Source organism: Euprymna scolopes, chromosome 20, assembly GCF_053919585.1.
Source record: "Euprymna scolopes isolate OS-2025 chromosome 20, ASM5391958v1, whole genome shotgun sequence".
Lineage (NCBI taxonomy): Eukaryota > Metazoa > Mollusca > Cephalopoda > Sepiida > Sepiolidae > Euprymna > Euprymna scolopes.
This window is the reverse complement of record NC_136501.1, coordinates 9,332,051-9,355,065: the sequence shown is the minus strand read 5'-3', so window position 1 is coordinate 9,355,065 and position 23,015 is coordinate 9,332,051. Positions and strand designations below refer to the sequence as shown.

General features: G+C 32.0%; 1 protein-coding gene across 1 annotated transcript in view; it reads right to left on the bottom strand.

The window, feature by feature from the left end:
* Positions 1-23,015, bottom strand: part of LOC145241304 (E3 ubiquitin-protein ligase listerin-like) — a 115,659-nt gene that overhangs the window by 16,116 nt on the left and 76,528 nt on the right. The window contains exons 21-26 of the mRNA XM_080104091.1: positions 22,185-22,326; positions 18,933-19,134; positions 12,341-12,569; positions 7,309-7,392; positions 5,700-5,780; positions 324-495 (exon numbers count right to left, since the gene is read on the bottom strand). Coding sequence (XP_079960217.1) covers positions 324-495; positions 5,700-5,780; positions 7,309-7,392; positions 12,341-12,569; positions 18,933-19,134; positions 22,185-22,326 — 910 coding nt within the window. The remainder of the gene's footprint in view (positions 1-323; positions 496-5,699; positions 5,781-7,308; positions 7,393-12,340; positions 12,570-18,932; positions 19,135-22,184; positions 22,327-23,015) is intronic.

Here is a 23,015-nt window from a genome sequence, read left to right as displayed (position 1 = left end):
CTCTAAATATATGAAAAATGTTGCAACAGTTAGTTTGAGGACTAACTGGGTTTTACGACACTCCTGTACACGATGACAGTTCAGTTGAAAGTTGGCAGTTGGACATAGATGAAGATAGTCGCAAGTTTGACACTGTTGGAGGCAGAAAAGATGAACTGATCAACTGATTGACGAATAGTCTCGACAGTAGATGTAGATGTGGACCTTAAAATTAGGAGAGAGTGGAGGGGGGGCATGGTTTTGTTAGATTTGAAAAAAGTCTGATGTATAGACAACAAAAAACAAGAGTTCTACATTTAGTTTTAAGAATTGTGAAAACCGACCTCGCTACTGGCTGTTCTGAGAAAGTGAAGTTGAAGTTTCCAGGTAAGTAAATATCCGAGGGTGCAATGGCAGGGTGTAAATTGTTTGTCGATGCTTTCATTGGGATCAAGATGAGTTTCAATTCCTTTCCAAGACTTCATCAGGGTTTCCATGAGGATCTTGTTTGGTTGCCTAAAAAAGAGTTAATTAAAAAAATCAACCATAAATAATATCCCATCTACATACATGTTCAAGTTGAGGTTATCTAACTTATTGAATCGTGTTTCAATGTATTCTTTGCTCTGTAATAAAGATATATGTGTATTTATTTGCATATAATAAATGATAAAGATACAAAAGGCTCTACCCAAATAAGTGGAGCTTATAAATAAAAATAATTTTTTTTTTTTTTTTTTTTCAAAATGGCAGGTGAGACAGTCACTCCTAAGGTACTTATAAATTTGATTTTCTTATTTAACAAGTGAAGCATGCATGCTCCGCCATGAGTGCACAGTGAAAAAGGCATAAAAAAAAAATGACCAAGTTCAGCATTTGCCCCCCCCCCTCCACATTTAACCCCAAAAGTCCCCAGGGGACGTCAAATCCTGGTGAAAATGAACAAACGGTGCAGTTTTATGCCTTAACATATTTAAATTTGAGTTCTGCACCATGCAAAACTGCTAAATAGACATATACAGAAAATTTTGGACAAATATAGTAAAATAGTCCCAAAAATGTAGTGTTTTATTAGCCCTAAAAGAGGCCCTGGGGCACACCCAAGAGTTATTGCGAAGTATAAACAAACAAAATTATATAGAAATCAGTTAGTTACAACTTTTCAGAAAGTTTTATAAAAATCCAAGTCATCAATTTTTTTTAATAAGTAAAAAAAGTGTCAATTTTAGCCATTTTAACCTGAAAGGCACTCCTAGGGAGGCAATCAGTTTTCACGGAAAATCCTTTCTGTTACTTTTATATTTATATCATGTTTACTGGTTGTGCAAAATTTCAAAGAATTCCAAGGCATAGCTATTGAGAAAAGTGCGGACGGACAAGGGTGAATTTACAAGTCCACCCTCCTTTTGTCGGGCGACTAAAAATAAAACTACTTGATCAATTTAGGCGATTTTTGGAATATGATATTTTTGTGTCATACTGATTTTGTTTCATTTTTGTTTTTTTTAATATGGGGAAATTCTGAACAAGATGACTGGGGAAACTCCTTTAGAAATGCATTGTGGGTTAAATCTCGACCAACAGCTGTGTTATGAGATATTTTTACAGAGATTTTTCGGATTGTGTCTCAGATTGTTTTGTCTTCAGAAAAGGGATTCAGTTGGCTTACATAATTTTGCCAGGAGTTTTTTTATCCCCCCTTATTTCTTTGCATGCTTTTGATCTATATAGTATTAGAAGATTAAATCGACAGTTGTGAATTCATTGTTGAAGTTACACAAGGCTTTTGTGTTGTAGGCAAACAGTGTATCTACATTCTTTGTGGAACCAGAGTCTGTACTATTTGTGTAACGTTCATTGTTTTGCATGTATATCTTTGCTATTTCAATTAATGCTTTTGAGAAAGATTATGCAGAATTGTTAGTTTGTGTGAAGTATTGTATGTATACAGCATAATTGTGCTACCACTCCGCTTCTTGTTAGATCACCTAAGTTAAGCAATGTCGAGCCTGGCCAGTATCAGATGGGTGACCATTTGAGAATACCAGATGCTGTATGCGAGAGGATGCCTACATTTTCCGTATGAAATTATGTTGGATGCTTTGTATTCATCATCATATTGTATGAATCCGAAGATTTTATTGTTGGCATTGGTTTCCCTGATATTTTTATAGTTAGAATTCTTTAAAGACCTTGGGAGAGATAACAAGAAGGTTGCCAACATCCTAAGTGAAAGTGATTTTTGGTGGAACGAACTGGATTTGACCTTGGAATAACCAGGTCATCAGTCTGTGTCATTAATCACTAGACCAGGATTTTCCAAAGTAGGTTCCAAGGAGCCCTGAGGCACTATAAGTGAGACTGAGGGGCACCGGAAGCCCTTTCTTAAAGAGGACCACATGCTTTATATGGAAAAATTAAATGGCTGCAAACATTTAATTATTGATCTTTTTTTACTGGAAATAGATATGATACATAACTACAGGTGCAAAGAGTTTCAGGATGGTTCATGGAAAAGTAAATAAAAATAAATTAGCAAAAATGCAACAATTGTTTGATTATTCAAAAACAACAAAAAAAATGAAAAATATAGTAAAATCTGGAATAGAAGCAAAAAATGAACAAGTCAAATTTTGAAATTAATGCTTTTCATATTTATTTTAGAAATTATCTTGTTAGTGCTCCATGAAAAATCTTTACCCTGTTCAGGGCCTCCATGGTGTCCTGAAGTTTGGGAAACCCTGCACTAGACCATCGTCACCTTCCAGAGTTTTGTGTTGAAAAGGCATAAGTTGTTGTTTATGTTTTCAAGTATCTTGCCTTTTTTTATTTGCGTATGTTAAGTTAAAGTGGACAGTTTTGAAGATTTTCATTGATATAAGGAGTAGATTGTTTAAATGCAGTTGGTGTTAAGTTTAATTTGGCTATGAGGTATACAGAGAAACTATGTAGGGAGTTTAGCAACAAGATATCTGTTCACATTACACTTAAACTTCTTCAGGGAAGCAGGGACCCAGGAGAGAATTCTAAAGTCTAGTAGTTCGAGGGAAGAAACTATTTGAGTAGTAGGTTCTCTGGTATCTAGGGATTTCTACAGTGCAAGGGTGGGATTTTCTGCTTGTCAGGTTAGTCGGAGAGGTATTTGTGTTGACAGGGGTACAAGTGCTTTAAGTTCATCGGAGCACATTTCATTAAAATACTTGTAAAACAGGCACAGGGGTGCAACATTTCGGAGATGGGACAGAGGTTGGGGTCTGGTTGAGAGTGCAGAACTTATTAGATTGGCAACTTTTTTAACCCTGTTTAGGCATAAGAGACTAGATGCACCAGTCCAGATGTGGCAACAATACTCCATGCATGGGCAAATGGTGGCCTTGTAAAGGCACAGGATACTCTCAGTTGCGAGTAAATTTCTTTTCTCACTTTTTCATGCAGCCTTGCCAATATTGCTGCGCCTTTATTTTCATATTGTTTTCACCTTTTTGAGAATTTGGAATCTGTTTGGCATAGTTATCGGTTGAGTTTTTGTGTTTTTTTTGGATTGTTTAATTTTTTTTATTAACTTTTTCTTAGCATCTGGTACTTGAGCTATTTGTATTTTTTTTTATTTTGTTTCAGACATGTTTTTTTGTTTCCTTTTGTGCTTGGTTTCTTCTGTTTAATTATTCATATTTGAATAAAGATCACTTTTAGATTTTCGTGAAATTTTGACCATTCATTATAATTTAGTTTGATTCTTTCTGCATTTGTAATTTGTTTGATTTTGTTGGTTTATTTTGTTTGCTTTTGAATAAATTTTGCCATATGTATTTTTTTTTAAGTATGATTCAACAATTTTTCTTGTTTCTGATAAAATTTCTTCATGTTTTATGTTTATGATTTATTTTTGATACATTTTTCATTACATGTTGGATATTTTATGTATTTTTGCATTTTTCTGTGTGGTTGGGTTCTTTTTCTTTACATTTCAGACATTTTGCCATTTTTTTTTTTTTTTACATATTTCCTTATAACGCCCTTATGACATTTGTGATATCTAAAGCATGCTGGTACGTACTGTTCTACTTTTTCAATCATATAACCTATTTCTATTTCTTCAGAAATTGTAGACGTGTCAAAAGTTAGCATGTGTGTGTTGGTATGATGTGACCACTTCTTTTTTAAATGTAATGTCAATCATTCCTGGTTTTCTTTTGTGAGATCCACGTACTACCCCGCTCGCCTGATGTCGTCGACTCCAATATTGTTTACCATGAATTTCTTTTCTTTCTCATTCTGGCTGTGGCATTGTCCTTTACGTGGTGACACACAAGTATAAAAATAAAAAAATAAAAAACGTGTAGAAGTTGATTTAATTTTATATATTTGTGCGATTATCGAGTGTTAAAGGACGTGTATGTATATATTTTTTTACTTATGGATGTATGTTAACATGCTGAATTGTTCAAAATACGTTGCCAGTATTTACAAAACATTAAGGTTACTAATATTTATTTTTCTGTTTTTGAGCGATTATTATGTTCGTATTTGTTTTTTTAGCACTATTGCGTCCTGTAGAGACGTGTTATTTTTTTTACAGCATCTGTTATTAGTTTGTTAGGTGAAAGTACACAATAGTTGCAAAACACTATACCCTTCTTATATTTGTAATGAGTTTCTATGTTCTGTCAAGGCCAAGTTTATCAGCTGATGTCAGCTCATCCTGATCTACCAAGGCTCTCTCGGCCTTGTCTAAATCACTAACTGCTTTCAACTTTAAAATTCGCCATTGTTGTCAACCAGACACTATCCTCAACTAAACTGTCATAAAATGTTACAAACATTAGACTCTGCAAACCACTCTTAACCATCATAAAGCTCCAATTCTAAAATTATTTCTAAATATATCTCAGGTTTTTTTTTTTTTCCTGTCATTTGACAACTTCACCTCAGTTCACTTTTGCGTGCAGTGGTGAACAACTTCCTATGCCTTTGTTCTGCCAATAAACTTATTTCCTCTTATCTTTTGTCATATTTCTTTTCCTCTTTTTTTATTAATTTCTAATACTTGGAGGGAGGATGCGGCGTTGATAATATCACACTTTAATCTTCTTGTTATTTCTTCTATTGGTGCCAAGGATATTTCATGATTCCTTACAAATGTTTAGTTTCTTATGCAAAATAACTTTGGTCTGCAGTTATAGAATCTTTCCATTTTTGACATGTTTTGGGCACCTTCGTTATTTTCTGCAACAAGAAGGTTCCCACTTCTTAATTTTTTGATTAATCATGAGTTCTTACTTGTTAATATTTTTTTTAATTAGAAATGGTGATAGTTCACTCAATATAAAACATAATATAAATAATATATTAAGTATACTTTGAATTTTTTATGCAATAAAATTACTAAAATGATAAGGTGTGTTGGCGAAAATGGTTAAAAGCCACTTTGGTTTAGTTCATATCTTTACACCCTTTTGTTCATAAAATGGTACAAACAATGTAATGCTACAGAAAAATTAACACAGTAAAAATATGTAATTACACGAAAAATTTAACATTGTGAAAAATTTGATGACATGAAAAAGAAAAAAATGTGTTATGAAAAATGTAATGGTACAAAACTGTTATAAAAAATTTTCATAAAAAAATGTTAAGAAAAATTTAATAAAAAAAAAATTATCAGAAGAAAAACAAAATTGAAAAAAACAAAAAAAAAAACAAAAAAAACAAACACTTACCTTCCATCTTCATCGTCATCTTCAAAATGATATTTGGCAGGTGTTTCTTCAGCAGCAGGGTTTTTCTCTTTATCTACAGTGCTAAAAGAAGAAATAAAAAACGTTTTTTTAGAGCTTGCTTTTTGACACATCAACTTGTTTTGTGAGTTATTAATGCCAGAATGCAATACTTATTGAAAAGAAAACATTCTACTGCAGAATGGAATGGTTTATCAAATAAAAATTACTATTTTTACTATCGTTGGAGAGACAGTCTATTTATTTTAATAATACACAAAGCAAAGCAATAGATCTGAAGATACTAAATTTTTTATTTTTTTTATTTTTCCTCACTCCATGATTCTCACCAATGAAATGATTGTATATAAAATTTCAATAAAATTTCTGAACTATTTGGGAAATTTTAAGTATGGTAGTCCCTGGAGTAAATGTCGTATTATGATGGTTGCTGATTCTAAAGTAGGAGATACATTTTCTAGTCATGGTGACAAAAGATGACCAATGACATCCATTTTCTCCATATTTTTGAATGGTCTACGATGTGCCTTCAATAAGTTTCTAGACTTTTTTGTACAGGCATCTAAAATTGATGTAGACGCTTGAAAATTCAGTATGTTATTGTTATACATACTATGAGATGACTGACCAATTTTTATGATTTCAGGTTCAAATGACCAGCTACAGCAGGAATTAGAATATACCCTACTAAAGCCTAATCGTCACAGCTGGTAAATTTCGAAGATGCAATCTCGAGTAAAAGTATGATATGCAATAAAATTCTGTTTTAAACTTGAAAAAATTCCACGGAAACGTACGGAATGCTTCAGACTGCTTTTGGACCATCTTGCATGAATTGAGCATCAGTTTTGAGTGGTATAATAGATTCAAAGAAGGCAAGGAGTCTGTGAGGGATTATGAGAGGTGTGGGAGGAGTAAGGAAGTCAGAAGAATTTCATGGATAAGAACTGTTGTGTGTCTATAGCGACAACAAGTGCATAGTTTGATGTCAGTGTGGGAACTGTATGCCCAATAATTCATGAAGAACTAAAGATGTGAAAATTTTCACAAAGTTTATCCAAAGGGTGCTCAGAGAAGATCACAAACTATTTGACCAAGATGGGCATCAAGAAAGTTCCTCACCCTCCCTATTGTCCAGCCCTTGATCCCTGTGACTTTTAGTTATTCTCTAAGCTACAAGAAAACCTTAGAGGCTGTTGTTATGAGACAATTGCGGAGATAAAAGAGGCGGTGACGAGAGTCGTTGGCATGTTCACACAGGAGGACTTCCATGGGGCCTTCCAGAAAATATTGGAACAGTACAACAAGTGCACTGCAGCGAAAGGAGATTAATTTGAAGGGGAGTTTCATGAGTGTACTATCTTTAAAATCATTTAATTTTAATATCTTTAAAATGCCTCAGTGAAGGAGAAATTTTTCTCTACTGGGGCAACTTCAATTTTTTTTATTATCCAGAATAAGCCTTTCTGAGCAGTTGGATATCTCCCACATAAAAAAAGCAACCTTGACTAACTTTTCCCTCATAGAGAGACATATAAATGGGGACTTTTTGTTAAATGGAAATCAATATACAAGTTTTGCATGAACTTACTTTAGATTTTGCAATTCCATTAGACAGGAGTCTTCTGTCAGCGAGACTGTGGAACTTTCCAAACTGTGTAAGTCATTGACGATTCTGAAATTGCAAGTAAAAAATAAAATTGTATATAATTTCTTTTTATTTTTTTATTGGAATTCTTTGAGATGAGTAATTTGCATTTTTATTTATTTATTTGCAGGCTGTCATCCTCATCTTCTTAGTTCTTGTTTCACTACGTTTCGGCCAACTATTCCTCTATCCTTCTTCTGGTGGTTGTTAACCGCAGCGAGATAGGAATGCTGAGACTCTTGACTGTATCCCCAGTAATTACTGCCTTCCATAGTTGTTGTTGTCTCACCACGTTTTGGCCAACTAATCTTCTGGCCTGCTTTAAGTAGGATTGAAACCATTATCTTCAGACAATGCTCACATGGAATCGTAGAGATTCAATGCCTCTATCCACTATGCCATGGACACTTAAGGGTGATAAAGGCTGAAGATGAGGATAACAAACAAATAAATAAAATATAATTGACTAAGAAAAATATTAAGATGCAAAGCAGTTAAATTTCTTCAAACGAAAATGAGACAATGCACACGTACAAGATAATTTTATTATTATTTTTGAAAGGAGATTAGAAGGTATATATGTTATATATGTCAGTAAGTAACGATTAAATTAACTAGTATGAATTTTGGCGAGGATCACATTAGTACATGTCAGGATAACCTGACAGCAAACAGAAATATACCCAGCTGCAGGTGGCATGATTGAAGTGGGAGGGCCAAAAGCTAGCTCCCTAGACAAAACATGCCAGAAATGCAGGTGTCTAACAATATGACATAGGAAGATCATAACATGTTCGAAAAAGCCTGACTAGAAACTATCTGTTCTGAGTCAGGTGACAATGTAGAGAGAATCTAAGTGAATGTCACTGTAATTTCTGCCCATCTGTGTTTCTCAATTTTCAAGTAGAAGAACAAATAAGGAATTAATTTTAGCTAATTCTAGCCCATGAACAAACATACAAAACCTTTGAAACCTCAGCAAGTCTCCATTATGTTTCCACAGGATTTGTACAGATTTTCAATGGCCATTTTCAAGGACTTTTTAAAGTTTTTCAAGGTCTTCTCCAGACTAAATTCAAGTTTAAAAAAAAAAAAATTGGGAGTTTGTTTTACAATCCACAGCAATTTGAAAAAGTGGTAAAAAATCAAATATATAACAAATAAATATTACCATAGGCAATAAAAGTTACTTTGTAACCTACCTGCATTATTTTGGCTGCTTTTTTGGGTTTTTTTTTTTAAGTAGTTTTAAATGCTTTTTATTTCATCTCAAATATTAACTTTCTTTACGGTTTTTAATTTCTAACCAAGATGGCTGTTATCTTGTCCATTTTTTTTTGGGGGGGGCAACTGGTCTAATTTTAAATTATCACAATTTTTTTGGTGGGGGGAATTTGACACTGTGCAAGTAAAGTATTTTTTAGAGGAGAAAAAAGATGCCACTATTCCTTTCTCCTTGTACCCACCCCCCTAAAAAAAAATTAAATTATAAATAAGAAAAAAAAAAAATAAACAGAGATTTGAATAAACAGAGATCTTTATCATGAAACTATCCAAGGTAGTTTTGTGATAAAAGGTTGTAACTCTCGTATCCACAATACTATTATGCAATTCCAGAACAATGTATTCTGATTTTATTTACAATATTTAAAAAATATTTTAATGTATTTTTATTAATACTTAAAAAATAATAGTATTTATTTCGATTTTATTTTTAATATTTTGACACAAATTTTTACTGGACATAAAGAATACAATCTTTTTAAGGTATTTTCAAGACATTTTCTATATTTTCAAGGATTTTTAAAGATATCAATAGAAATAAAAAAAAGTCAAAAATTCAATAGAAATAAAAAAAGTCAAAATTCAAGGACTTTTCAAGTCTGTACGAACCCTGTTCCATGCATGAGTAGTTTTGTTTGTCACGTTAAACAGAAAGTAAAAAAACGAGAGAATCATGGCCCACACATGGAAAAGCGACGATCAAAAGAATGAATAGTAACCGTGCACATATACAAGAGACTTGATTTGATTTATCGCTGGCGGCAGTGCAAAGGTAGGTGTGTCAGAAATTTCGTGAAAAATAGTGAATAATTCCACCCCGTCTTTCTAAGCTTATAACTCCTCGAAAAATGTAAGTCGAGCCCTACTTTTTTTTTTTTTTTTTTTCAATTAAAAGGAGCAAGGACCAAGGTTTCATTAAAAAAAAAAACAAACAACATGTTTTTTTTTTTTTAAAAAGGTTTTAAACTTCGGACTTTACAGGTCAATTTCTAAAAACACTACTTTTTTTTGTTTTAAATTTGAATATATTATTTATTGACCTTTTCTCTTCAATTTGTGATATATAACACTTTGGTGAGTAAATTAATTATTTACTTTTTAATAGACACTTGAAAATGGGGGGGGGGGCGTGAATTAAAAAAAAAAACGTTTGTCTAAAATATTATATTCAGTTTATTGGAAAGAGCATAAAATTTCACATTGACCCTGAAAATATCGTAAAAATAGAATCAACAGAAATATTTTGATAGATTTTTAAAGTTTAAAAATTGAAAAATATTGAGTTCGTAAAATTCATTACTGTTTTTAAAAAATAAAAAAAAATATTTCTATTACTTTTAAAACAACTTTAATAGTTTATTTTGGAAGTATAATCTATAAAGAAAATAAACAACCCACTTTTAAAAGAGAAATTACGAGTTTTTATATTTTATTCGCAGTTTCGTGTTAGGGTTGTCAAAAATTCCTACAAAAATTCTGATACACCTAGTGCAGAGGTGCAAAAGTGTATTTTATAAAAAAAAAAAAAAAAACGACCATGCGCAAACATTTTGTTCAACACAAAATATTACACATATTCAAATTTACTAATAAATAAAATACAACAATGGGTAGATCACTAAGTGATCGAAAAAGCAAGATAGTTATTAGGAATTATAATCTAGGTCAGAAAAGATGTGTAGGTAGACATCACACTTGGAATATGACTGTGGGTGTTTTGATAAATTCAAGATTAAGAAAAAAAAAAAAAATGGGAAAATAAAAATTTATAGTTCTTGTCCAGAATTCCCTCTAAATTAAAAAAACAAAAATAAAGAAAAATCTGTGATGAAATGGAAATATCATTGATCAAGTAGTTTTATTTTTATAAAGGAAATAATTTTTAAGCGAATTTTAGTTTTTCCAATGTCCCTTAGTCCTCATGTTAAGAATGGCTTTCTAAAATCTTGTAAATTTGAATTATCTGGAGTTCTCTCCCTTATTCCTTCAGCCTATTTTCAAAATGCCATCACGAGACAGTCACTCCTTGGTTAGCCTTCAAAATTTGATTTTCTTATTTAAAAATAAAACTACATTATCAATTTACATGACTTTTGGAATACAATATCTTCTTTCTGTCACTAGTACATACATCATAAAGATATTTTGTTGTTTTTTTGTTTTTTTTAATACAGAAGAATTCTGAGCAAGCAGTTTGGTAGTAATATGGATCCAAATTATCATCTGACTGCTTCTCTGTACACCAAAACAAATTCATCTTCAAATCAAACGTCAACAAATACTTGTCATAAATCAAACCCATGAGTAATCAAACTATTCATTCCACTCATCATCAATCCTCTCCTAATATTCTTCATCATTCAACCGACAAACTATATATCTTGTTAACTCTTATCCTCTAGTTGCTTTTGTGTTGTATATGTACCCTATGCCAGTAAGTACAGATTATATGTTAACTAGTATGAATTTAGGCAAAGGTTACGTAAGTACATGTCAAGACGACCTAATGGGAAATGGAAACAGACCCAACGCAGATGTTAATTGATTAGATAAAAAATGATATGTTCAGGGGATCGAACAAAGTTTTTAGACAGTTTGAGTTGGAAGCAGACAGATGAAATATGCCAGACAATGTAAAAATCTAAGCGAATATTTCCTCAAGACTGTCCGTTCATCGACCATTTTAAGACTAAGTAAAATAATTAATATATTAAGTAATTCATGTGGTCTCTCCTCTGAAAAAAAAAAAACAAAAACAAAAAACCCTCTGAATAAAACCTTGGAAACCTAAACAAGTCTCCACTGTGTTTCCATTCATCTTGAGTTATACAGAAGGTCACTACCACAAGAGGATCATGGTCCACACTTGAAAAAGTGATGATAAAAAAATAATGAACATCAGCGACCGTGCACGTATATAAAAAAGAATTTTATTGTTGGATTTTTTTTTTTTTGATCACGCACTGGCAAAATCCCACAAATGCATGTTCGTTGGAAAAGATTATGTGCAAACGGTTCTAAAGTTTAATGTTTGTTTATGAAAATGTTACATTTAGTTTTAATAAGCAATGATTAATAAATGTAAACATATATATATATAAACTAGCAGGCCACATGGCGTTGCCTGGTCCTAAAATATGTATAAATATTATATTTGAATTTTAATTCATACAGAAACTGAGACATGTGCATGTGAGTATTATGTTTTTTCTAAACAGTTCACTTGTTGCAAATATAAAAAAAGAAAAAAACTCAAGCTGAGATCAAAATCAAAACCTAAAGACAGTGAGTCAAGTACGATAACCATCAGGCCAGCTGGACGCAATCTTTTTTTAAGCCTAATTATTCTTAACATAAGGAATCTGTCACGTGAACGATTCATGCATACACATTCGTGAAACAGTTGACAAACAAATACAAATCCAATGACCCCCCTCCCCATGTAGCAATTTTTCAATTTTGACCCCTTAGCAGTACTTTTTCAGGATGAAAACCAATTAAAAAGTTTTCCATATGTCTGTATACCCTATATACCAAATTTCAAGTCTGTAGATCAAAAATTCATTGAGTATATAGGTTGAGAAGTGTCCTCACACACACACACATTCTCATCTTTCTAGATATCCTACATTACAGCCATGGAATAAATGATTAACAAATGAAAACAGATCAAACTATCACCAATCCATACTTGTTAAGGATGTGGTAGGCTGTGACTTGGATGCAGTAGACTTTAGATAGCAACATTGGACAGAAATGTGATAGAATAGTTTCTAGCAAACAAGTGGGATTGCTTTCAGCTCCTGTGGGTTCCAATTGTAGGGACATCAGCTGATCTTTTGGACAGCAGGTTACAGCTTCTCCCAGCCAGGCAAGAAGGTGCTCTTCAGACTTAGTAATATCAACCGACATCAGACTCCCTATAAAAAAAATTAGAAAAGAAATAATTTTATGAATTAATTAATTAAATATAGCAGCTTACCATAACTGAATCATTAATTCTAAAAGAAACGATTCATTCATATATTTTTCTGTGTTATTTGATTAATATATAGTGAAGATTTGTTAAGATCCAATTTAGTGATAAATATCTCATTATATGACATACACTGTTTTGGTTCTTTAAATGAAACTTTTCCTTTCATATGTATACTAGCGGATAGGTGACAGGCGTTGTCCCTGAGCTGGACCCCCCCCCTCCCCATATAATCAAAACAACTTTTCATTCCATCAAAATAGCATGAAGTGCCCATGTGGCTGAAGAAAAAAAAAAGCCGCGGTGGTTTCACTTTTCACTTCCATATATTATCACATGAAGAACATGTCTGATAGATTTTACAGACTTCGTAATATCAACATCTGACTCCTGATAAAAAAATTAAAACAAAAAATATTAATTTTATGAATTAATTAGCTAGATATGCCAGCTTACTATAACCTTATTACCTGAAACATTAATTTTAAAGTAAACATTTCATTGTTGCCCTACTTCCCCTGTTCCCGGTGATAGATGATTTGGCTTTGGCGTCCCCAACGAAACATGTCTTATAATATATATATATATATATATATATATATATATATATATATATAAAATAAACTTCAATTTTACCGTCACTGGATTATTTATCTTCCACCAGACTATCCATTCAAGTGTAATCACCTTTTTCTTCATATTCCCTCTGCTTCACTTTCTTGCTATCAAGTAAGATCTTTGACTTACTTGTTGTTACATCAAATACTTTTGCATGCAAAATCCGATCCCGCATTTTGCTAATTCCTATCCTCTAATGAGAAGTAAAGTATTTCTTCGAAACTCCGCGGATTAAGGACTATTAACTTATCTAGTGTTTCCTTTTCAGATTAAATATATTTTTTAACTCATTTCAAAGTGTTTTTTAACATGTTTTATTAACTGTTTGCTCATATATATATATATATATATATATATATATATATATTATTATATTTTCTTATTATTAACATTTCATATGAAAATAATTGGAACAATGTGAACAATTCTTATTTTTATTTAATAAATGCATAATATTTATTTCTTGTAATGTTTAAATTTCTTTTTTATGTGAAACATTCTTAAAAGTAAAGAAATTTTTTTTTCTTACAGAAAAATATCATTCTTACGCTAAACTACTTATAATAGCATTACAAGTGTATGCTGTATTTTCGTGGACATCGGCAATATTACCTAATGTCATATCTTTTTTATTTGTGAGTCAATTTTTAAAAGAATTACATTGATAGAAAGAGAATAGAATAAACATTTCAATGGTGTTAATTTATTTTTCTTTTATGCGTTCAATGTTTTTATGCTCCAAGTTAATAATGAAAAAAAAAACGGTAAAAAATGATGACAACAAAAAGGGAAACTGTTTTTTCAATGTTTACATTTCATACATTGCATTTGGATACATATGCACGGGGTAAAATTTGACTGAATATGGCTGAAATTTTACAGGCTATATAAACATAGAAGTTCATCTCTACTGGACTTTGATTTATATTTTTACGACCACAGGAAGCAAAGTTACGACCGAGCAAAGTTGACAAAGAATATTTCAAAATTGATAAGATAAATCGGCATATATCATCCATTTTCATATAGATAATAGTTTCAGAATTATTTTCATGTATAATCTGTAAATATTTGATAATTATTAATTGTGCGGAAATTTTTTTAAAATGTTATCTTTTATAGAAATTCAAATCCGCTTAACAGGGAAAACGGTTCGCTATTCGCTGACCAGCATTTAGCTAACTAAAGTCAGCGCATTAACGCATTCCGTTTGTATTCTCTTAAAAAATAAAAAACTGTTTTTTCTGCTTTTAAAACGAAAGCAGAAAAATCAGTTTCATTTTTTATTCTGAGTTTGTCAATTTAAAAAAATTATTTTCAAGTTTTTCAAATTTGATTTCCAAGCAATACTATTTTGTTGTTTTAGTACAATGTACTAAAAGCATTAAAAAACAACAAAATGTACTCAGTACATGCGTTTCTGTTATGACGTTACTTATAACTTCTTACTTGTACTTAAGGTAGAATTGTTTTTTAGTGGTAAAAAAACCCAAAAAAAACAAATACATAAATAAAAAGGTACTTGTGCACTTATGCTACCATGCTGAAATAATAATGTTATTATTTAGAAACCCATTTCTAACATGGGGAATGGAAGGGTGTTTTGCTAACTATTGTGTACTTTCACCTAACAATTAAATAAAATATATCGTGAAACTTGAATTTATTTTTAACTCATTGTCAAGACCATTTTTTCGAACCTGTAAAACAAACCAGTTTTTTTTTTAACCGAGTATATCTAAATAATAATAATTAAGTGGTCCGATCAAGAATTTCATTGTGATGCATTTCGTAAATTTTTACCTTGTTTTCACCTTAACATTTTTCTTTAAGATGGCTACCTTTTAAGGTTTTTGGGTATGCTGAAAACGAATATCGTATTTAAATTTTCTGCAAATAAGTAGCTTTCCGGATATTAAGCAATGGCATTTCTTATGTTATTGCTGGTGGCCATCTTGGTATGTGCGTTTGCGCATAGTTTCTCGGGGTTACGTTTGCGTGCTCGCGTGTACTAAGATGGTCACCAGCGATAACATAAGATTTGATACTTATTTGCAGAAAATTTAAATGCGATATTCGTTTTCAGCATACCCTAAAACCTACACAAGTAATCATTTTAAATGTTAAGGTGGAAACAAGGTAAAAAAAATTACTGTTTTATTTCTTTGTTTACATAGTTAAATTTTCAGTAAAACAACAGAATAGAAATTACAAAATTTACCATCAACTGGTGAATATATAGTTGTTGCTTATCAGGATTCCTGGTATCCTAGTACTGTGAAAGCTCAATCAAGGATTCATATACAGTACAATTTATGGTTGCATCTCAGAAAATAGAGGTATATTTTGGGCCAGATAGACAAGATTTACAAAATTGAAAATTGGACTGGTCTCAAAATGCATAAGTTCTGGTTGACTATAGGAATTTCCATCTTTTACAGAAATCCAAAATCTATATGAAAAATTTTCTTTGATTTCGTTCTGTGATTAATTCATATCTACTCAATTTTTTTTTCTTTGAGGGGAGTAGTAAATACCGGCCATGAATGCTCTTTAGGCGTTCAATGGCTACACCCCAGATTAAGCTCTCCTTTGGTGAGGAAGCAGGAAAAATGCCTGCTCTCAATAAAGCTATATTTAAATACCACTATAATACTTAGTTTTGTTCATGAATAGACACCCACTATATGATACCATGCGCTAGTTTAAAAAAAAAATTGAAATTTGTACATCTTGATTTATAATTCATGGCTTATGGTAAAGAAATACATCAGATTTGATTGCATAATCAGAAAGATCACACATTTTTACATAAGAGTACAAAGTTTCATGAGAATAACTTGAAAAATAATGGTGGTGAAATTACCGAATTTCTTGAAATATTGAGGTCCATAATTTAGCCCAGAAAAATGTCAGCGGAAAGCATAAATTTTGGCACTGAAAATTCTCATAACTTATGAACTACTGATGGTATTTGCATAATTCAAACGGTTTTAAGCATCTTTTACATAGCCCTTTTCATGCAAGTTGATAAAATAACAATTATCTAAAAAGAAAAAAATCAACTTGTAATGCTATTTAATGTTGGTTGGTTGTTTTTGTTTTATGGCATATCAACCCTTTTCAAGTTATTTAACACCGAATCCAGTTATTTGGAAGAAAAATTTTTTTTAATAGTATACATATTTTTTTTTCAAGTCGGTTTCTATTCAACCCATAGTTGGGACCCTAACAGGTACTACCACTCCGGGTCAGAGTGGATCTGGGAGCAACAGCAATTAAGGGGTGGCTCCAAACACCCCAAAGCCCGCAGGCTGGGGCCTTACCATCGGATATAGTTTAAGGTCATATCCGGGATCAGCTATTTATAATACAAATACTACTATTATTAATAATAATAATTATAAGCACAATAATAATACTAATAATTCATCTAAGAATGTGATCATTTTTTCAGTTAAAATATCTGTTGGAAGATGCTTCGCCGGGGATGCCAAATCATCTGTCACCATCTAGAAAACAGAGGAAGTAATGCGACAATGAAATGTCTCGGGGAATATGCTGGCATGCCGTTTTGTTTAACATGACCTCAATGCTTGAAACAATACACTTCATTTAACAGCTCTGGTAGACTGCCCCATGAAGCATATGTGGCACTATATTTCAGTGCCATGGTTGCTAACACACTCTACAGCATGGCTGGGTGGTGATTTGGCCATAAGTGTAGAGATACAAAGAAATGCAATCCCATAATTCCCTTTATAGATCGATCCTTTTTTTCGTCTGGACGGCATGGGGTAGCATGCGTGTTTCTGTCTCTCCATCAACACTAGTTAGGACTATCTATGTAGCTCAGTCTAATAATTTTTAAAGTTTAAGTATTAATTGCTTTAGATTCTTATTGTAAAATATTTATGTATAGAAATAAAATAGTTAAGATTTCTCATAAATATTATGATTGTGTCGTGTTGTGTGTTTTATTGAGTCTGCCATGAACGCCTCCATCAAACAACAAAGTGGTCCGGAGGATGAAGAAAGAAAATTTCAACCAGAATGCCACCAGGGTGAAGAAGTCATCTGGGAGAATGAAGGAGCCACACACCCACATCCAACATCTCAGGTATGATTTTCTTCTTGATACATAGACCCTAATGATTGGACATCTTCAAATCTCCATGAAACCACTTCTAAAACAATTAGTGTAACATGTGAAGCCAGTCACACGCCAGTGATCGGCTGATCGTGTTATACATAAACACAAAGAATGGTATCCCTCCTCCAATGAAAAACCCCTCGAAAGGTACATCTAAATTCTGGTTCATTTTTACACCAGAAACACGTCTGCATGTATCCTCTTCTACTAAAGTGAGGGCAATCTCTTAAAGATTAGTGGCCATGATGCATCAAGTGCTGCCTTGAACTGTTAGGCCAAACATCAATTATGGTAGCCTGTTCCATGGTGCATCGACCCAAACCGAAACAGACGCCTTTTGACAATTTAGCACAAATCATCTCAGGTACACCTTCTCTGTTTTCACGAAGCCCTATTTATTGCATGTGATATTAAAAGTGAAGATGTTCTCCATGTAGGTTTCTACATTCTAGCGAATACTGGTTGAGGTCATTCAATCATCGTTTGAAGGACTTTATGTGGCATCTACCGATCACCTGCACTGCAAGTCTCTGAACCCGTTCTATATGCTGGATATCTCGAATAAAATAGGGAGAGGGGGAGGTGAAGCTGGGGTGCCATGTTCCAGAATGCGTCGCAACAGAGATATAGTTGTAGGAAGATGTCAGCAGTTATGGTGGCAAATAAGTGAACATTATGGATCTTTTTTGCCACTTGACCGTATTCGGCAGTAAAGAAGGAATTGATAACAACACCCAAGTTTTTGTACTGTGTGATTCCATCCAGTATCAATTGGCAAGGTTCAAAATCAAGCGGCATGTTGGGTGAAAAAGACGATTGCATTTGTTGACACTGACACACAAATCTCATAGGTTTGACCACTCCCACACATGATGAAGGCATCTACACAGATGCCGAAAGTCACTTTTAAGAGACGTTTTCTTAACACCATCAGCAAAAAGAAGAATCTTCTTCATTTCAGGAGATGAGATATCATGGTCGATTTGAGAAGAATCTCAAAGACTTTGCAAACGACAGAAGTGAGTGAAACTTGCCTTAATTGATAGAATTCTTTCTATCACCTTTCTTGAAGATGGAGACAAATAGTCACTATTTGCTACTAGTCTTCAGAGATATCAACAGATTAAAAGGATAATTTATGAGTTGGGTAAGGGAACCAGCGATAAATTGGTTGAATAGTTTTGGATGCAAACCATTTTGGCCAGGGTTCTTCCATTAAATAATTGCAAAACTTATTAAATGACGTCTTTTGAGATACCAAAGTTATACATTGGTTGAGTTCTCAAAGAACAAGGTCACATCTCAGCCATTGTTTTACATTTCTCGTATACTCAAAATTTACAAGTACCACAAAAGATTGAATTGCATTGGGCTCCTTTCTCACAGACTGAATTGAGAAGCGTTCCTCTTTTTTAATTTCCACCACAAGAACTGATCATCTCTTTAGTCTTACTAACATTCACTTTACTTTTCATATTATTCCTCCAAGTCTTTAACCGTTTAAAAAAGAAAAAATTTTTTTAAAGTGTATCTTACCTGCTAATTGGACGTAGATATGAAGAAGAAGGTTATATATAGTCTGACTAAAGAACTCGTTCCATTCAGTAATGGCTTCTCCTGGTAAGTCAGCATTTGTCTCGTAGCTTTGTGCCACTTGGAAGAGCAACTTGGAAATATTAACAGTGAACACTTGGACAGCCGTGGAAGTACTAATGCCATCCTTGCTATCATAAACACTCTAAAGAAAAACAAAACCATAATTTGGTAATTATTATAAGTATTCACTCATTTCCATATAAGTTTATTATCCATTTTACTAATCACGTATTCATGATTTTATATAAGAGGCAGAGATAGTCATGCAAAATATAAAAAGAAATATAATCATAACATTTAAAATGTTTAGATAAGGTAAACTAAGGAAATATCCATAGACTTGCATCCTTTTAAACATATCTGACTTTATGATATAAAATATATACATATGTATCAAGTAATAGAAAGTCCACTAGAGTAAACACTGTAGATATGGAATACAAAATTTAAAAATTGAATGGTTAAAAGCCAAACATATACATTAAAATTAAATTTGATATTTCAATTCATGACAGAATCTTCATCAGGAAAATACAGGTATATATATATATATATGTATTTTCAAGCATGTCTGATTGAACACGACACAATTGTTCTTTTTTCTGATTTTTCTGGATATCTTTTCCATTTGCCGAGCTGGCTTTTTTATTTCAGCTGGCATGCTGTATAGAATGGCGCTCAAACGTTGTGTAAAAGTGGGGGCAGGAAGGTTAGAAGCGATTAATTTTTATTTTTAACTTCGATTTTCTTTCTTTATTTATTGCGGACTATTATTCTCATAGTTATTAGTTGTTTTTTCACGACGTTTCAGCCAACTATTCCTCTGGCCTTCATCAGGTGGTAACTACGACGAATAGGAACTTCGAATCTCCTAACTGCATTCTCAGCAATCACTGCCATCCGTAGTTGTTGTCGTCTCACCACGTTTTTGGCGATTGTATATATATTCCAGAGGAATAGTTGGCCGAAACGTCGTGAAACAACTAATAAAGATGAGAATAATAGTCCGCAATAAATAAATTAATATAAATAATACTCATCTCGATAATGAATTCCAATTAAAATAATTCGATTTTCTTATTTTATAGTTTATTTATTTAGTTTCTTGTTAGTTATTAAATACTGTCCTGGTGTTAAATTAGATCTGGTTTAAAAGATATCCAGAAAAATTGGGAAAAAGAATAACTTAGAAGAAAAAAAAAATAATAAAAATTTGTGAGTGTAAATTGCATCCATTTTTTGGCATGATGATTAATGATATAAATTCTTTGAAAATGAAAATTCGCTTTCATTGAGCTTGATACTTTTTACAATTCCAAATATTATTTCCTAACAAGGATATATGGTATTGCCCAGGTCCATAAATAATAAATAGAAGAAATGAAGTTCTGCTTGAACACACCTGCTACACTACGGATATTGAGCACTTCGTGGACAACATCGCTACCCCCACCTCTATCCAAGTCTATGGAGGGGAAGATTTGGTAACTGTACTTAAATGTAACAATTTAAAAAAAAAACAAAAGATACGGTAATCCTACTTAAAAAATGAATAATAAAAAAAAAAACATGGAAATACCTAATCACCTCCCTACCAGAAATTTCAGTAGACTGGATGCAAAGAGAAGCTATTCTCAGGATATTGAGCACTTTTTGATGACTATATACCAGTTTAACTGAATTTCTTTAATGCTGCCTCAGTTTAGAAAGATTTCTCTTATGTTGCAATGGCCATGTTACTTTATAGTCCATAAATTTTACAATTGTAGTGACAATGAGCTTTCTTTAATTAAAGGATTGGTATTAATAAAAGATGAAATATAACTGAATGAGGATACTTTTCCCATAAGCATATATATATATATATATATATATATATATATATATATATATATATATATAGAGAGAGAGAGAGAGAGAGAGAGAGAGAGAGAGTGCAAAAATATTGTTAGTTAACAAATTTATTCTCATATTTTCTTCAAAAGCCACTAAGAAGGTGAAGCCAGTTTTGTAAAGATAAAAAACGGTTTTCAATAATTATATATAATTATCCAAGTTTGAGTTATTTATTTGAAAGAAGCCAAAATCCCTCCTCAAAGAAAATATGATTAAATAAAGTTTGATAAAAATTGAAGTGTTATATTTCCAAGGAAAAGCAATTTCAGTAAAGCAAAGATAAAATTTTATACTTGTTAGGTATCCACTAGTCAGAAATTAAAAAAAACAAGTGAAGCATGCATGGTCCCCCGTGAGTGCACAGTGAACGAGGCATAAAAAAAATGACTAACTTCAGCATTTACCCCTACCCCCACCTCCACCCAGCCTCAAAAGTCCCCAGGGGACGTCAAATCCTGGTGAAAATGAACAAACGGTGCAGTTTTAGGCCTTAACATATGTAAATTTGAGTTCTGCATCATGTAAAAAAAGAAATGACTACATCCATCATTTGCCTCCCCCCATTTAACCCCAAATGTCCCCAAGACCTTAACATATTTAAATTTGAGTTCAGCATCATGCAAAACTGCTAAATAGACATACACAGAAAATTCTCAACAAATATGGTAAAATAGTTCCAAAAGTGGAGTGTTTTTATTAGCCCTAAAAGAGCCCCTGGGCACTCCCAAGAGTTATCACGAAGTATAGACAAACAAAATTATATAGAAATCGGTTAGTTACAACTTTTCAGAAAGTTTTATAAAAATCCAAGGCATCAATGTTTTTTTAAATAAGCACAAAAGTGTCAATTTTAACCATTTTAGCCCGAAAGGCACCACTAAGGGGGGGGGGGGGGTGCAACTGGATTTTCCCGGAAAATCCGTTCTGTTACTTTTTTACTCATATCATGTTTAATGTTTGTGCAAAATTTCCAAAAATTCCAAGAAAAGTGCAGACAGACGAATGGACAAGGGTGAATTTACAGGTCCACCCTCTTTTTGTCGGAGGTGGATGGGGGGTGGGGCTGAAGCCCAAAAATCTAAAAAAAAAAATAAATAAATAAAAATAAAATAAATTAAAAAAAAAGTTAAAAAATTCCCCTAAACCTTCATGTTATTACATATGTGCAATGCAAGATTTTTTTATTCGCTTAAAAGTAAATGTTAGCTGTTACAAAGTTGCTTTCAAATCTTAGTTCAATATTATTAGTTATAGTGATTACAATTGGTATCGTCTGAAAAGGCAAAAAGGTTTTACCTGAATCCAAGATGCTACACTGCACATAATAAAGTCTCTTTGATTTTCATTTAAGTCTGTTTGAAGTGACCACATCAATTGCAAATAATGCATTGCCTCTGAATTGAGGAGGACAAGATGTGCTGGAGATGACATAATGTTGCTGTCATAAAATAAAGCAAAACATTTTCTTCTTTTTTAAATAAAACGTAACGAAATAAAATGAAATAATTTTAAAATTACAAAATTAAAAAAAGAAAATGAAGGAAATTTTATGACAAAGATTAAATAAAAATATTTGATGTTTAAATTTTTCAAAAATTTAGAAAGCCAACAAAAAATTAAGTTAATGAAATAAAATAAAAAAATATATAATTCAATGCACAAAGTAAAAAAAAAACATACTGAGAAGTTTTTTTCATAAAATGAAATAAAATAAAAAAATAATTCTAGTAGAAAGAAATTTCTTTTTACATAAAATTTAATTAGAAAAAAAACAAAAGAATGTGAAAAAAAAAAAGAGATAATTTCATTTTAATATACAACTATAAAACTTAATTTAACTAGATAAAAAAAAAGTAAAATTATATAATTTCTTTTGGTACTTGTCCACAATTCACCTGATATAAAAACATAAAAATTTTAAAAATCTGTATGGTCTATGTACTCACAATGAAACAAAAATATCATATTCTAAAAATCACATAAATTGATCAAGTAATTATATTTTTATAAAGATAATCATTTTTAAGTGATGAAAATTCATAGGCATTGCAACATAAATCTAATATAAATTATTAAGTTATCTCCCTTTGTTTCCTGGCAGTTTTTTTTTCAAAACGGCAGGCAAGA